Source organism: Ambystoma mexicanum, chromosome 5p, assembly GCF_040938575.1.
Source record: "Ambystoma mexicanum isolate Mex_15411 chromosome 5p, UKY_AmexF1_1, whole genome shotgun sequence".
In the NCBI taxonomy this organism is placed as follows: Eukaryota; Metazoa; Chordata; class Amphibia; order Caudata; family Ambystomatidae; genus Ambystoma; species Ambystoma mexicanum.
Genome location: NC_090930.1, coordinates 1152786874 through 1152801456, shown reverse-complemented (window position 1 = coordinate 1152801456; position 14583 = coordinate 1152786874). Strand labels below are relative to the sequence as shown.

At 47.0% G+C, this 14583-nt stretch overlaps 1 protein-coding gene across 1 annotated transcript in view; it reads right to left on the bottom strand.

Annotated features, from left to right (window-relative positions):
• GPLD1 (glycosylphosphatidylinositol specific phospholipase D1) overlaps positions 1 to 14583 on the bottom strand; it is a 701308-nt gene that overhangs the window by 638550 nt on the left and 48175 nt on the right. The window contains exon 2 of the mRNA XM_069613627.1: positions 13890 to 13945. Within this exon, the coding sequence (XP_069469728.1) occupies positions 13890 to 13945 (56 nt within the window). The remainder of the gene's footprint in view (positions 1 to 13889; positions 13946 to 14583) is intronic.

Genomic DNA, 14583 nt, shown 5'->3' with positions numbered 1-14583 from the left:
ACTGCCCTTGTCTCTGTCTGTGGGTCATGTAGTAATTCTGCTATCATGGGCCCCACTGAAATCTTTGCTTATTTGTTTTTCACCTGTTTTGCCTAATCAGTCTGAAGCTGTTGAGCCGATTCCTTCTCTTTTTCTCTGAACTGTTTACAGTGATGTATGATTATAGACTGTATCCCCACCCAACCCTTTGCTTCTATCCCAACTTTTTTGTCAAGTGCTTTTTGGACCTCCTTGGGAATCCCCTCCTTAACTACAAAATAAAAGAAAGGAATCAACCGATTCCATGATTCTCCTTTTTCTGCCCTTTAAATTTCTGGAGTCTGTAAAATATACTGGATGGGGTCCTCATCATCCCCCATTAAACACTGCATGATGGATTGGAGATCGGGCATATCGGGATAGGCACAGTAGGAGACAGACCATACTTTGGCCCTAATATCATTTAAATGGGCCGTCAGGAATGTCATCCCCCAATCGCATGCCCTGGTAGCCTGCTTTCACCCAAATATTGTCAGCCTGATCTCCCAAGATAGCAACAACTAAGCTCTTCAAGTCACCCACAGCCAGGATAACAACCACTGTTTGTTTCTCAAAGGCATAGGTCCATTTTCCCACTGCCGTAGTGAGGGATGGTAAACATTTTATAACATTTTTTAAAATCCATTTATGGCCATGGAATATACTGAGCCCTTTCTGGTCCATTCTGCAATAAGGGGAACTGTGTGCTGGTCACCTTCCTCATCTTCTTCTTGTTCAGCACCTTCCCTTTGGTCAGTTCTATGCACCCGCCGTATCTATTCCTCAATCGGGCCCCCATCAACTTTCCACGCATTGGCAATTTATGGTTGGGCCCTCTTCTCCCACCTCATCCACCGTATCCCACTACTCCGCTCCTGGGTTCCCACACATCTCATCTTCCAACCGCACAGTCCCACAATCTGAACTTCCCATTCACTGTCTTCTACTCCCCTTATCTTCCTTCTCTCTAAATGCACATCCTTTATAGCCGTGCTGTCGATCCTGGAATCCTGAAAAAAATGTCTCCCACCTTCCACTCATCTAGTGTCATGATCACTGCTTCCAAGGAGCTAGGACCAGCCCAACGTCCTTGGAAGCAGGCCCCTAACCTTCATCCTAGGCACCACCCGGTCCCCACTGGGACCTTTTGGACCTTGTCCTGGCGCCGGTGGCACCAGGCTCATCAAAGTCACTGGTCCCGGCACTGGAAGCGCCGGGCTCATAATTTGTATGAAGATGCTTGGGTGGACTTACCTGCAGCAGACCATGCTGCTTACTTACCAGCCACATAGGACTCCTCTGTGAGCCGGGACTACTTTCTTACCTGGGTGGGGCAAGCTCCACTCCCTGGATACAACACTGGAACTCTTCTGGAACAGGAACTCTTTTCTTACCTAGGCGAGGCCATGGAGGAAGACGCCTCATCACTCCAAGGCTATTTAAACCACACCCGATTGATGAAACGTGCTTCGCGTTATTCTGCATCTGCAGCAGAACTCTCACCGTGTCTGTTCCAGTTTTCTTCTTTCCGATCCTGAACCTGCAAGAACAAACACTTACCATTCCTGTATCCAGCCTTCAGTAGCACCTGCAAAGACAAGAAACAACAGGTTAGCACGGCAACCTTCACGCGCAGCGCTTTCCTCACCTGATCCATCGGCAGCTACCATCTCTTCACGCTGCTCTTTCGCCTGTGAAGACAAAAGCATAGTTATTCCTGTGTGGAATTACTTACCGGCACTCCGCGAATTCCGGTTTTCTTCAGCGCTGCAATCCTGCACCTGAAAGACAAAAGAAGAGACATTAGACAGGTATTTTACTTACGCGCCATTGCGCCCGCCACAATAGGGCGCCTGCAAATACTCCGGCGTTTCCAGCGTCTCTTCAACACCCGAACTCGCAACTGCAAGGGAAAAGAGACAGTTAGAGAGCTTTTGAAAAGCAGGCAACCGGCATTTACTTACGCCTTTCCAAGCGCGTCATTCCAAGACACTGGCTCGAACTTCGGCTTTCTTCACACCATCTTCTACCTCAAGAGCCCTGCAAGACAAATAGAAAAAGCATTATACAGAGCCCTGTTCCACATTAACGTGCCCACGCACCTAAAGACTGTAAGGACTTAAAAGGTGTCCGGAAACTCACCGTTCGTGCAGTTAACGACGGTAGCAATCCTCTGATGTCAAGAGGCCTACGTTTCACCCAGTGAAGGAACTGGCAACGGCACCCTGCACCAGACGCAGATGGAGAGTCCAGCATTCACCTATCTAAGGTGAGCATGTTGACCTTGGGGCTCCACGGAAAAGCGAGGAAGGGAAAGGGAGAGAGATACCCGACAACCCCAGATCATTAACCCCATATTCTTTTACCTGCAGATATCTCACTCTTCGAGTTAGACACACAGTGTGAAGAGGCTCAGCCCCGGAAGCTAATGGAGTCCTGCACTTCACTTTTCGAGTCACAGTCACCATCCTGCCAAGACCGGCGCCTCCGTGGGAATCAGGTGAGCGTTACAGAACGCGAAGCCCACCGCAAAACTCCTACCCAGGCGCAATGGAAACCTCGGATACTGATCAATTGGCCAAGTTGCTTGGGGAACTAAGAGCAGAAGTACATGCAGCTTGTCAGGAAACAAACGCTCTAAGAAGAGAGCTGATAATATCCAAGGAGCGAACAGAGGACCTCGCTAGGCAATTGCTACAAACGCAGGCAGGACAAACACCTTTGCCCGCTCCAGGAGGAAATCATCCTTCAGCATCTTCCTCAAATCCAGTGCAAATCAATCTACCCGGTAATGTGCCCTTGGCTCCGCCCAAACGCTTTTCTGGTGACCCAAAGAGATTTGCAGTGTTCATTAACCAGTGCCGCCTACACTTCTTATGTAGACCAGCTGCCTTCCCAACAGATCAGGCCAAGGTGGCTTTTGTGCTTTCTTATCTCAGTGGCAGTGCCGCAGATTGGTCGATCCCTTTAGTCCCTCAGGATGATCCGGTTCTTCATGATTTCCAGGCCTTCCAGTCCAGCATGGAGAAACTGTTCGCAAGACATGCACAAGGGCTGGCCTTGCACAATGAACTCCTTTCGTTACGACAGGGTAATCAAGACCTCTTGACTTACATTGCCTCATTCAACAGACTTATAGTGGAAACTCAATGGCCTGAGGATAAAAGAATAACGCTTTTCTACAGAGGCCTGCGTGGAGAGCTCAAGGATGTGTTAGCTCAAGTTGTGAATCCTCCACAAGAATGCTCAGACTATATTGACTTAGTTGTTCAATTGGACCACAGATTACAGAACAGAAAGGCTGATCGTTCCAAATTTGATACCCGAGTGTTTTCTAAACCGCAGACCTCTACTAGGGGAGCTGACACCGTGGAACCCATGCAAATAGGGGGCATGAAAGGACCTTTAACCCAAAAAGAGCGAGAAAGGAGAAGACAGCTGCAATTATGCCTCTATTGCAGAAACTCGGGGCACTTTCTTCGAGACTGTCCAGTGAAACCAGCTAAGAAGGCTGTAGGAGCCGCAGATACCTGTACCACAAATTCTGAGCAGGGAAACGACCTAGCCCGACAAGTGTAGAGGTCCTCTTGCCGAGCGTTAAAATCTGTTCCATGACCTCGCATTTCGTGGTGCCTATGGTCCTCATTAGCCCTGAACGTACGGATCGTTTGCATGCAATTGAAGCTTACATCGACAGCGGAGCAATCGGTAATTATGTGGACCGTGAAATGGTATCAAGGATGAATCTACCTCTTGTCCCTAAGGCAGTAAAAGACGTCATCACTACAGTGGATGGCACAGAGATAGCCTCCGGACCAGTAACTCACGACACCCAAGAAGTGACGTTAGTGAGCCAAGAGGGACACCGGGAGAAAATCGTGTTCGATGTGATCAAGGCCCCTCAGTTCCAGATCATTCTGGGAATTCCTTGGTTAGAGAAGCACAATCCTCAGATCGATTGGCGAGCAAAGACGGTTCAGTTTCCAGAATGTATCTCCACTTGTTATCCTCGGCCTGATGTTCCACTGGCGGCAATCTCTTCTGAGGTTCCCAAACTACCTCCCGAATACCAGAAATTCCAAGACGTCTTTCGGAAGGACCAAGCTAACACCCTGCCTCCTCATAGGTCTTACGACTGTCAAATAGATCTGATACCCGGAACAATTCCTCCTTGCAGTAGGATTTATGCCCTCACCGAGCCAGAGAATCTTCACCTCAGACAATATCTGGACCAATACCTAGCTAACGGATTTATCCGTCCTTCAAAATCTCCAGCTTCCTCGGCTTTGTTCTTCGTTCCGAAAAAGGAAGGAGACCTTAGGACTTGTATAGATTACCGCGCCCTGAATCAAATCACTGTTAAAAACAGATACCCGTTACCTTTGATCCCTGAACTCCTGGACCAAGTCAAAGACGCATGTATATATACAAAGTTGGATCTCAGAGGAGCCTACCATTTGGTACGAATAAAAGAGGGCGATGAATGGAAGACGGCCTTCCGCACCAAGTATGGGCTGTTTGAATATCAATTTATGCCCTTTGGACTATGCAACGCTCCTGCCGCCTTCCAGTATTTTACAAATGATGTCCTTAGAGAACTCATAGATGTGTGTGTTGTTGTCTACATTGATGACATCCTCGTCTATTCATCATCTGAAGAGGAACATCAAAAACACGTTAAAGAGGTCCTCGAGAGATTACGTCAACATAACCTTTTTGCTAAGCTTGAAAAATGCCTTTTCAACGTAACTGAAGTTGAGTTCCTGGGATTCATATTGTCACCAAACGGAGTCCATATGGATTCAAAGAAAGTCGATGCAATCATCAAGTGGCCTTCACCAACCTCTGTAAAAGGAGTTCAAAGCATGTTAGACTTCGCTAACTTTTACCGCAGGTTCATTCCTGAATTCTCTCGAATAGTCCAGCCCATCACCGCTCTATTAAAGAAAAACAAACGTTTTGAGTGGTCTACCGAGGCGGAACAAGCTTTTCAGGACTTAAAAGCTAAATTCATCTCTGCACCTGTTCTAAAACACCCTCGCCCAGAACTCCCCTACATCGTAGAAACAGATGCTTCTAGTCTTGCTATGGGGGCAGTTTTATCACAAAGAGATCCGGTCACACACCAATTACATCCTGTAGCCTTTTGGTCCCGCAAATTCTCGGCTCCCGAGATCAACTATTCAATTACAGACAAGGAACTTTTAGCTATCAGATCAGCCTTTAAAGCCTGACGGCATTATCTTTTGGGAGCCAGACACACAGTCACCGTAATGACAGATCACCGCAACTTACAATATCTGAAGACGGCCAAAGCTTAGTCTTCCAGGCAGCTCCGCTGGGCTCTGTTTTTGGCTGAGTTTGACTTTATAATTACTTATCGACCAGGGAGTAAAAACGGAAAAGCAGATGCCCTCTCCCGGATGGGAATAGATGAACACTTGACCAATCCTGAACCAATACCCATAATCCCAGAACAAAGGATTTTGGGCTTGGTCAATGCTCAATCCTTTGAAGACATCGAGACTACAGTCAAATCACTCCTAACACCGGCAGAATTACAGGACTGGCAATTCAAGGGGAAGGATTTCTCAGTGGACCAAGACCTACCATATTTCCAAGGACGATTGTACTTGCCCTGTGAGAAAATACAAAAACAGGTAATCTCCTGTTATCACGACTCATTAATGGAGGGTCACCCTGGCATTACCAAAACCATGGAAAAGGTCAAAAGACATTTCTGGTGGCCATCATGGAAGAAGGATATTAAAGACTTTGTAATCTCCTGCGGTGTGTGTGCTCAGAATAAAAGTCAGAAGGAGAAACCAGCCGGCCTCTTACACCCACTGGACATCCCTCCCTGTCCATGGCATACCCTGTCCATGGATTTCATCACGGACTTACCTCCATGCTCAGGGTATAGTACCATTTTAGTAGTCGTGGATCTATTCTCCAAGATGGCTCACTTCATTCCCCTGAAGGGCCTACCTTCAGCTTCAGTATTAGCCCGAGAATTCTTAGAAAACACCGTTCGGTTACACGGTTTTCCCTCGGCTTTGGTCTCCGATAGGGGAAGTCAATTCATCTCCCACTTTTGGCGAAGTTGCTGTCGCTTAGCCCAAATTGATGTGAGACTTTCAACCAGTCACCATCCCCAAACTGACGGACAAACCGAGAGGACAAATCAAACTCTGGAGCAATATTTACGTTGCATGCTCCAACAAACTGAAAACCCTTGGAAGGATATCCTTTGGATCGCTGAATACGCTTATAACAATTCGACCCATTCTGGAACCAGGAAGACTCCCTTCTTCCTATTATACGGAAACCATCCTAGGACCTCTAACCTGGATCCTCCCCAAGAATTCGAAACACCTGCTGTGGATCACTTGCACTCGGTGATCACTCGTACTTTTAAAGAAGCCACTGCCCATCTGCAAAGAGCTAAAGCTCTATACAAGAAAGCAGCGGATCAACACCGAAAAGAGGCCCCTCACTACACAGTGGGAGATCAGGTCTGGTTATCCACTAAGCACCTGCCTCTAAAAGGACCCCGCACCTTCATCCCGAGATACTTAGGACCATTTCTCATCTCTGCCATAATTAATCCGGTGGCTGTCAAATTGGAATTGCCTTCGCATATGAAAATACATCCAGTATTCCATGTCTCCTTACTAAAACCAGTACAACCAGAAACCCGATTGACCGAACTCCCAGAACCTGTTCTAGTGGATAGAGAACTTGAGTTCGAAGTAAAGAACATCCTAGACTCCAAAATCTCCAAATCTAAATTATATTACCTGGTTGATTGGAAAGGATACGGCCCCCAGGAAAGGTCTTGGGAACCCTCAGAACATGTCCACGCACCTCGTCTGGTCAAGAAATTCCATCTGAATCACCCCGACAAGCCAAAACCCCCGGAGAAGACACGCTTAGGAGGGGCCTTGAGGGGGGTGCTGTCATGATCACTGCTTCCAAGGAGCTAGGACCAGCCCAACGTCCTTGGAAGCAGGCCCCTAACCTTCATCCTAGGCACCAGCCGGTCCCCACTGGGACCTTTTGGACCTTGTCCTGGCGCCAGTGGCACCAAGCTCATCAAAGTCACTGGTCCCGGCACTGGAAGCGCCGGGCTCATAATTTGTATGAAGATGCTTGGGTGGACTTACCTGCAGCAGACCATGCAGCTTACTTACCAGCCACATAGGAATCCTCTGTGAGCCGGGACTACTTTCTTACCTGGGTGGGGCAAGCTCCACTCCCTGGATACAACACTGGAACTCTTCTGGAACAGGAACTCTTTTCTTACCTAGGCGAGGCCGTGGAGGAAGACGCCTCATCACTCCAAGGCTATTTAAACCACACCCGATTGATGAAACGTGCTTCGCGTTATTCTGCTTCTGCAGCAGAACGCTCACCGTGTCTGTTCCAGTTTTCTTCTTTCCGATTCTGAACCTGCAAGAACAAACGCTTACCATTCCTGTATCCAGCCTTCAGTAGCACCTGCAAAGACAAGAAACAACAGGTTAGCACGGCAACCTTCACGCGCAGCGCTTTCCTCACCTGATCCATCGGCAGCTACCATCTCTTCACTCTGCTCCTTCGCCTGTGAAGACAAAAGCATAGTTATTCCTGTGTGGAATTACTTACCGGCACTCCGCGAATTCCGGTTTTCTTCAACGCTGCAATCCTGCACCTGAAAGACAAAAGAAGAGACATTAGACAGGTATTTTACTTACGCGCCATCGCGCCCGCCACAATAGGGCGCCTGCAAATACTCCGGCGTTTCCAGCGTCTCTTCAACACCCGAACTCGCAACTGCAAGGGAAAAGAGACAGTTAGAGAGCTTTTGAAAAGCAGGAAACCGGCATTTACTTACGCATTTCCAAGCGCGTCATTCCAAGACTCTGGCTCGAACTTCGGCTTTCTTCACACCATCTTCTACCTCAAGAGCCCTGCAAGACAAATAGAAAAAGCATTATACAGAGCTCTGTTCCACATTAACGTGCCCACACACCTAAAGACTGTAAGGACTTAAAAGGTGTCCGGAAACTCACCGTTCGTGCAGTTAACAACGGTAGCAATCCTCTGATGTCAAGAGGCCTACGTTTCACCCAGTGAAGGAACTGGCAACAGCACCCTGCACCAGACGCAGATGGAGAGTCCAGCATTCACCTATCTAAGGTGAGCACGTTGACCTTGGGGCTCCACGGAAAAGCGAGGAAGGGAAAGGGAGAGAGATACCCGACAACCCCAGATCATTAACCCCATATTCTTTCACCTGCAGATATCTCACTCTTCGAGTTAGACACACAGTGCGAAGAGGCTCAGCCCCGGAAGCCAATCGAGTCCTGCACTTCACTTTTCGAGTCACAGAAACCATCCTCCCAAGACCGGTGCCTCCGTGGGAATCAGGTGAGCGTTACATCTAGTCCACATAGTGTTTTCTGCCCATCCCTCTTCTCTATTATCAATCAAGCTAATTCTTCCTGTGCCGCCTTTAAAGTCTCATTTAGCTCTTTCTGGGGTTTCATATCAATATTCCCCCTTTAATTCTCTCTCGCTGTGGCTGATGACATAGGGTCAGAAATATTTTGACACTGGGCCCGTGATGATGGTAGGGTTGGAGCAGTGTGGGGACATACATCGGGCTGGTGTATCCTAAGGTAGCATGTGTGGGGTAATACCCTAACGGAGTCTGTGGTGTACCTGGTGGCCTCTGGTTCTTTGTGTCTGATCCAAATGGGGCGGAGCAATCAATCCATGGTGGGGCAGTGGGGAGAGTCTGACACTCTCATGTTGGTGATTCTACAACTAACTTGGTATGGCTCGGGTGGCATCTTCCAAGTCTTCTACCATCTTCCACAATTCTAATAATTCCTTCCTCTTTTGAAGCGTTTTACCCTTGTATTTGGATAATCTAATCTGATTTACATGTGCCCCAATATTTCCTTGTTATTTGTTCCCTGATCTGGCCACGATTGAAACAGCCCTCCCAGGGCCTCGGCCACCCTCTGCTTATGATATTTCAATATTTTATCTTTATATAGTGGTAAAGTGGCACACATATATTCTAACGGAGTACTCAGCGCCATTTTCGGTTCTGCCCACTCAGCCTATTTTAACACTCAGAAATCCGCCTGTCTGTCAGAGGGCCGACCCAGCAGATCCCTTTTACCTTCTTACCCGCATCCCCTCCAATCACCTTCAATGCAATTACCTGTTCCTCAATGCCGCCACTCCTCTTACTCTCCTCTCTTACTCCTCAAATCAACACCTCCCTCATCATCCACTACACTCACCACTCACACTTCCCTCTCATACACACTACACCACACCATCAGCACCATAGACTTCTACTCGGTCAAATAAATAAAAAAAACACAAAAGCTACTATGCACCATTTCAACACCCCTTTTATATCGGGTGAGGAGATGCCGGACCATCTACATATGTGGAGTCTCTACCCTTCTTCTTTTATTTGATCTCCTTAAAATACAGAGCTGCCTTCTTCCCCCAATCAGGAAGAATCCTGTAACTCCTTTATCCTTTCCACAATAACAATAATAATAATAATAATAAAAACAAACCACCACGTGGTCTTCCCACACACCCAAATACACAAATCACCACATTCTCCCACACTTTTCAACAGCCACACTCATTCCCTTTTTCGCCCTCCCCACATTGTTTCCTCCCACAAAAGATGCACTTGCATATATTTGTTCTCCTGAGTTCCTACGTCACAGGGTCACATCAACAGCCTGCACCATCTGGGAGCTGTCACTCGCTCCAGAGAACAGACAGGAATTTCGGCAAAGCAGCTCCTGCAAACCACTTCAAATTATGCACAAGGGACGAGTCGCTGCAGGTGGTCGCATTCCCTCCAGATGTGAGGCCAGGAAGTCACAATCTCTGCGGAAAATCTGGGGTCACGTCGGGGTCACTAAATTTGTAGGGCAGACCTCCAGACAACCAGGCGAGGAAAAAATGTAACCCTCTAGGGAAAAAAGCTTGATACACCTTTTGCAAGAATAACAAAGCTTTAATTCTCATAAAAGAAAATACATGCCAGCAGGGCAATGCAAACCCTACTGCCACGGAGCGCACTGGTTAGTTCAAAGCAAACAAGACATTTTAATGGGCAGCAGTGTCATCCATGATGCAAACAATATACAGTATTATCTCATCATCCTCATTGGTGGTCCCCTAGATGCATATAGTCTGCGCTTTAGCAAACACCAAGTGATTGGCTACAATTTCTTGTGTCAATCTACTTCCATGTGGTCTTGAGCCTTGCTGACTTTGGGCCCTTGCGACACAATTGGTTTGTTAGTTGAGAGGGCTCTGTCCCCCACATATCAACCATGCAATGTGCTCCTAGTAATTAGACATGAGATTAGTGGAAAATCTCGAGTTCAAGATAACTATCTGAAATGCGAGGAGCTTCGTTTGATCCCAGACACTCAGGCACCCCCTCCATCTCTTCCCATCATTAGCCTAAATGTATTACTCTCACCCTGCGGACCTCGCAGTACAAATCACAGGGCATCCTGCTTGTGCTCTCCCTTGGCATCTGACCCCTCCTTGAACTGCCCTCTGTGCACACACTAATCAGTCGAATGCTGAGGGATTTAGGGGTTCTGATAGTGGGCATCTGGTACTTCAAATAAACTAACTGTAGGTCTGGGGGCATGGGTGTTCTAAATCTGGGATTGGTGTTTTGGCAGCTCCAGACCTCTGCCTGGTCTTCTATGGGATCATCCTCCAGGGACTCTACCCGGACTTTGCTGCTCACATTCCTTTCTAATTACATGGGCCTCCAGTGTGAAACAATGGATGGCTGTGTCTCAATTGATAAAAAGATCTACTCGCCTTCTGCCTGAAATGAGAGCGGGAAGGGAAATGTACACTACTGCTAAGGCCTCTATCTATTTTTCTCTGGTATTGGGTCCTGGCCATCCTGTGCCTACCTTCCAAAATGGCGGTGATTCAGTATATTTTGCTGCTCAAAATAGCTAACTTCTACAACCCCTACACTTACTAAATGCACCTGTGTCCCATTGTCCCTGGTATACACCTCCCACCTCCCCTCTGGCAACTTGTGTCATTATTTACATGCACTCCTAGTGTATTGCTCTCAATCTAAACTGTTTGGGTGGACAGGGGAGCTGGGCATGCATCCCAACACTTTCAAGGTTTTTCTTTCACCCTAGGATTCCAGGAGATCGAGCTTGCTTTAGGGGGTTCATGATTCATCATCCACCCACAAAAGACCAGCAATCATGTCATGATTGGGCGAGCACCTTCCATAGTAGACTCCCCTATACAATCCAATCTGTGCAGTATTAGCGAATAAGGAAACAATACTACACTGGTAGCGAGTAATACACAATGCTCATGGAGTTGGAACAATACTGAGCATCCTATGTGGATGCAGAGGTGAGGGACGAATAGGAGGTACACACTTCTGGAGTGATGAGGGTGTTAATTTCCAGCGTGGAGGTGAATGTTGTGTCTCTTGTGTTTGTGGGAATAGGTTGCATATGGCCACAGCCAGCCGCAGCAGGTGTTGCCTGAGATGGAAGAGTTATCAGAGTATGACTCAGGAAGAGGACAGGAATCACACAGATGGTAGTCCTGCTGGAATGCTGCATACTTAATTTTACCACCTCTCGCTTCCTGTGTTTTTAACATACAGCCCCTTATGATATCCTTGCCACCTTAACTAGAGCATTTCCAGTGTGCCCCTTATGCAGCCCAAAACTGTGGCAGTGCTGTGATGTCATCTTTTAATGGGGAGAAGCAACAAATAAAGCAAATGTTTGTGAACAATATCAATATTTGAGTATCCAGTAGACTGACAAGTTCCTTCGCATCGGTTTGAGGATTATTGTGGCCCTTGGACAACTCTGAGCTGTGCTTGTTAGAGGTCTTTGCCTCTGCATGAGAACTAGCACCAACCATCTGGCTGTGGCAGCTTATTCAGCTGGCCTCGATACCTCCCTCTCCATATGGTAACATGCTTCCATGTGTGTGGGCTCCCTGAGGGAACAATTATGGTGATGTATCAACATTAGTCTTATTAGTGTGGCCTCATCCTCCCTGTTATGTTTCAAGCTTCATACGCAGTCAAAGGTAGGCTTCCAGGAGAAGTGTCTGCTGCTGAACAATCACAAAGTGTCCCCTTTTCATGTAAGCAGATAGTGATGAGAACATTTCCAGTTCCAGGGGATTACTCAAACTTTACAAGTTGTTATCCCGATCTTCATAATCAGGAGTAGAAAGTGTTCAATTGAAATACATGTCTACTGATTTGCCTCAATATACATAGTTGTGCACGTACTTTGGGCCAGTTCAATTGCTTTGCTTATGCAATGTGTGCAGAGAAAGAGCTAATGGAGCTGACGGAGCTTCATTCAAAATAGCTTTACTGCAGATCAATCTCTCCCCTGAGACGGGGTCCAAAAAGTACAATTTATAAAACATTTGCTGAAAGCCTTTGCGAACAGACCTAGATTGGCTCATTATATAGACTGGCCCATTATATGGTGATCTGGCTACCAGGAGAATAATTACAGAAGCCGATACTAACAGCATAAATGGGGAAGGGTTAAGGCAGCAATAGGGGAAAAGTCTTAATGCTTGGGGATGGGTGTGCCAAATAGTGTTTTTCGGGCATATGGACAAGCCCTACATACACGTAGCAAACTGGTGTCTTGCACTTTAGATGCAAGGTTGAAGAGAAAGTCACCAGTCACTGCAGCTTCCCTCTTTCTCCACTCCCCTAAAGGTCATGACCACTGACAAGCTCACACTACTTATCTCCTCATCAAACTCTTCTGAAGATGAGTGCTTTATTAATATGCAGACATTTCAAAAGAAATGGCGCACTAGCTTCATCGTCTCTTCAGAATTCCTTTCCGATAAGTTTGAACCCATGTTCAGCCATGGTCAGGAAGACAACAATAGGTTTGGTAGCTAGGTTGGCACTTCTGGATTGAGGGGAATCAAGAAAGCTTTAGCGGGCGGAAGGCGCCAGCATCAATCTCAGAGAAGTTCATTCGGCCCCATCTGCCTCCTTTTTGCAGCTCTAGGCAATGGAAGACTTGGAGCTCACAACCATCAACAAAGTTAGGAAAAGTGGAAAAACAGGGAGTGGGGGTCTGGGGCAGGCATCTAGGAAAGCTAAGGGGGGGGAAAGCTACGTGCTGGGTTTAATGGGTCTCTCTCCAACCCATCCCCCATCCTAGAATAGGAGGAAGCCCTTGATTAATCAAGACATGTCATTCTTATGCCAATGTCCATGATTATGCACAGTGTAGAATGCAAAGTAACAGACTTAATTTACAAGTATACAACATTTTAGCCAGAGATATTCCCGATGTAGCATTAATGTTGCTGTAAAGGCGCGGGCTTGGCCCACGAGCCCGAGTCAAGGTAAGACTGAGAAAAGGGAGGGTTCATATTTTTCTTTAAAGGGCATTGACACTGGACTTTTTGCACATGCCCCATTTCTTTTGCATAAAACTACAATTAAAGATGGCCGGAGAATAAAAGAGTAAAGGAAGTATGTCCCTTTACTATTTGCAGGGCCAAGCCACGGGTTGGATTAGTAGGGTTGGGGGCAGAGGTGAGGGGAAAACGGGGCATAGGGCCAAGGTAACAAAAATGGTGTCTCATGGAAGTGGCGCAGAAGGCATGAATGGAATGCAGGCTTGTTTCGGCAGTTTAAACCCATTTCTGAGCCTAATCATTGTCTGGCACCCTTCACTCCGTGGGAATATAAGTTGGCTTTAATGTACCCAATGCTACTGTGTTCAGTACTTGTGCTTACCAATATGAACAATGGTTGAGAGTTACGCGATCCTTACCTCTTTGTAATTCACCTGACCTTCAAGTCCACTGTAAAATTCCAATGCTCGATGTGCTGAAAAACAAAAAAGACGCAAGTGACACTTCAAGAAGATGTGATGTAACAAAGGAATCAATCACAGGCTAGGGAAATAAGTATCAATTGCCTCCTCATTTCGGCATTATAGGAAAGTGGTGAACACCAGGAGAGAGGCTATTGCAGTTATTGGTGAAAACACTGCTGGGTCAAGAAAAGGTGTGTTGATGTGTCATGTCTGTTGGGTTTCAGATAACCTCTACCATGTTCTAGAGCATCCCGAAGGTTGAAGCTATAGAGTCGAGACAAGCATTGCGCTATAAGGTCCTTGATTGGTTGCGACAGAGGACAGGGCCTGGCCTAGTCAGACTGTCGGATTTGAAGATCCTGTGCAGATTGGACTTGGGTGACTGGTGTAGGCAACCCAATAGTGACTGTGTCCTAGCGGGTTGTGGTGGCAGTTCCCTACCTGCCTTTTTAAGAAGATATAAACATCTCCCCAGAGGATCCTCCCTGTGTAATCTTTTAATTTGACTTGTACCCAGGTGTTGGGCTCTTCTCCTTATGCCGCGCTGCCTTATGCCTGGTTGTGACTTTTAGTCTCCTGCTGGCGTGTGCATGTTCTAATATGCGGGGCTGTGCCCCTCACTTCTTTCTATGCTGACATATCTTCGATA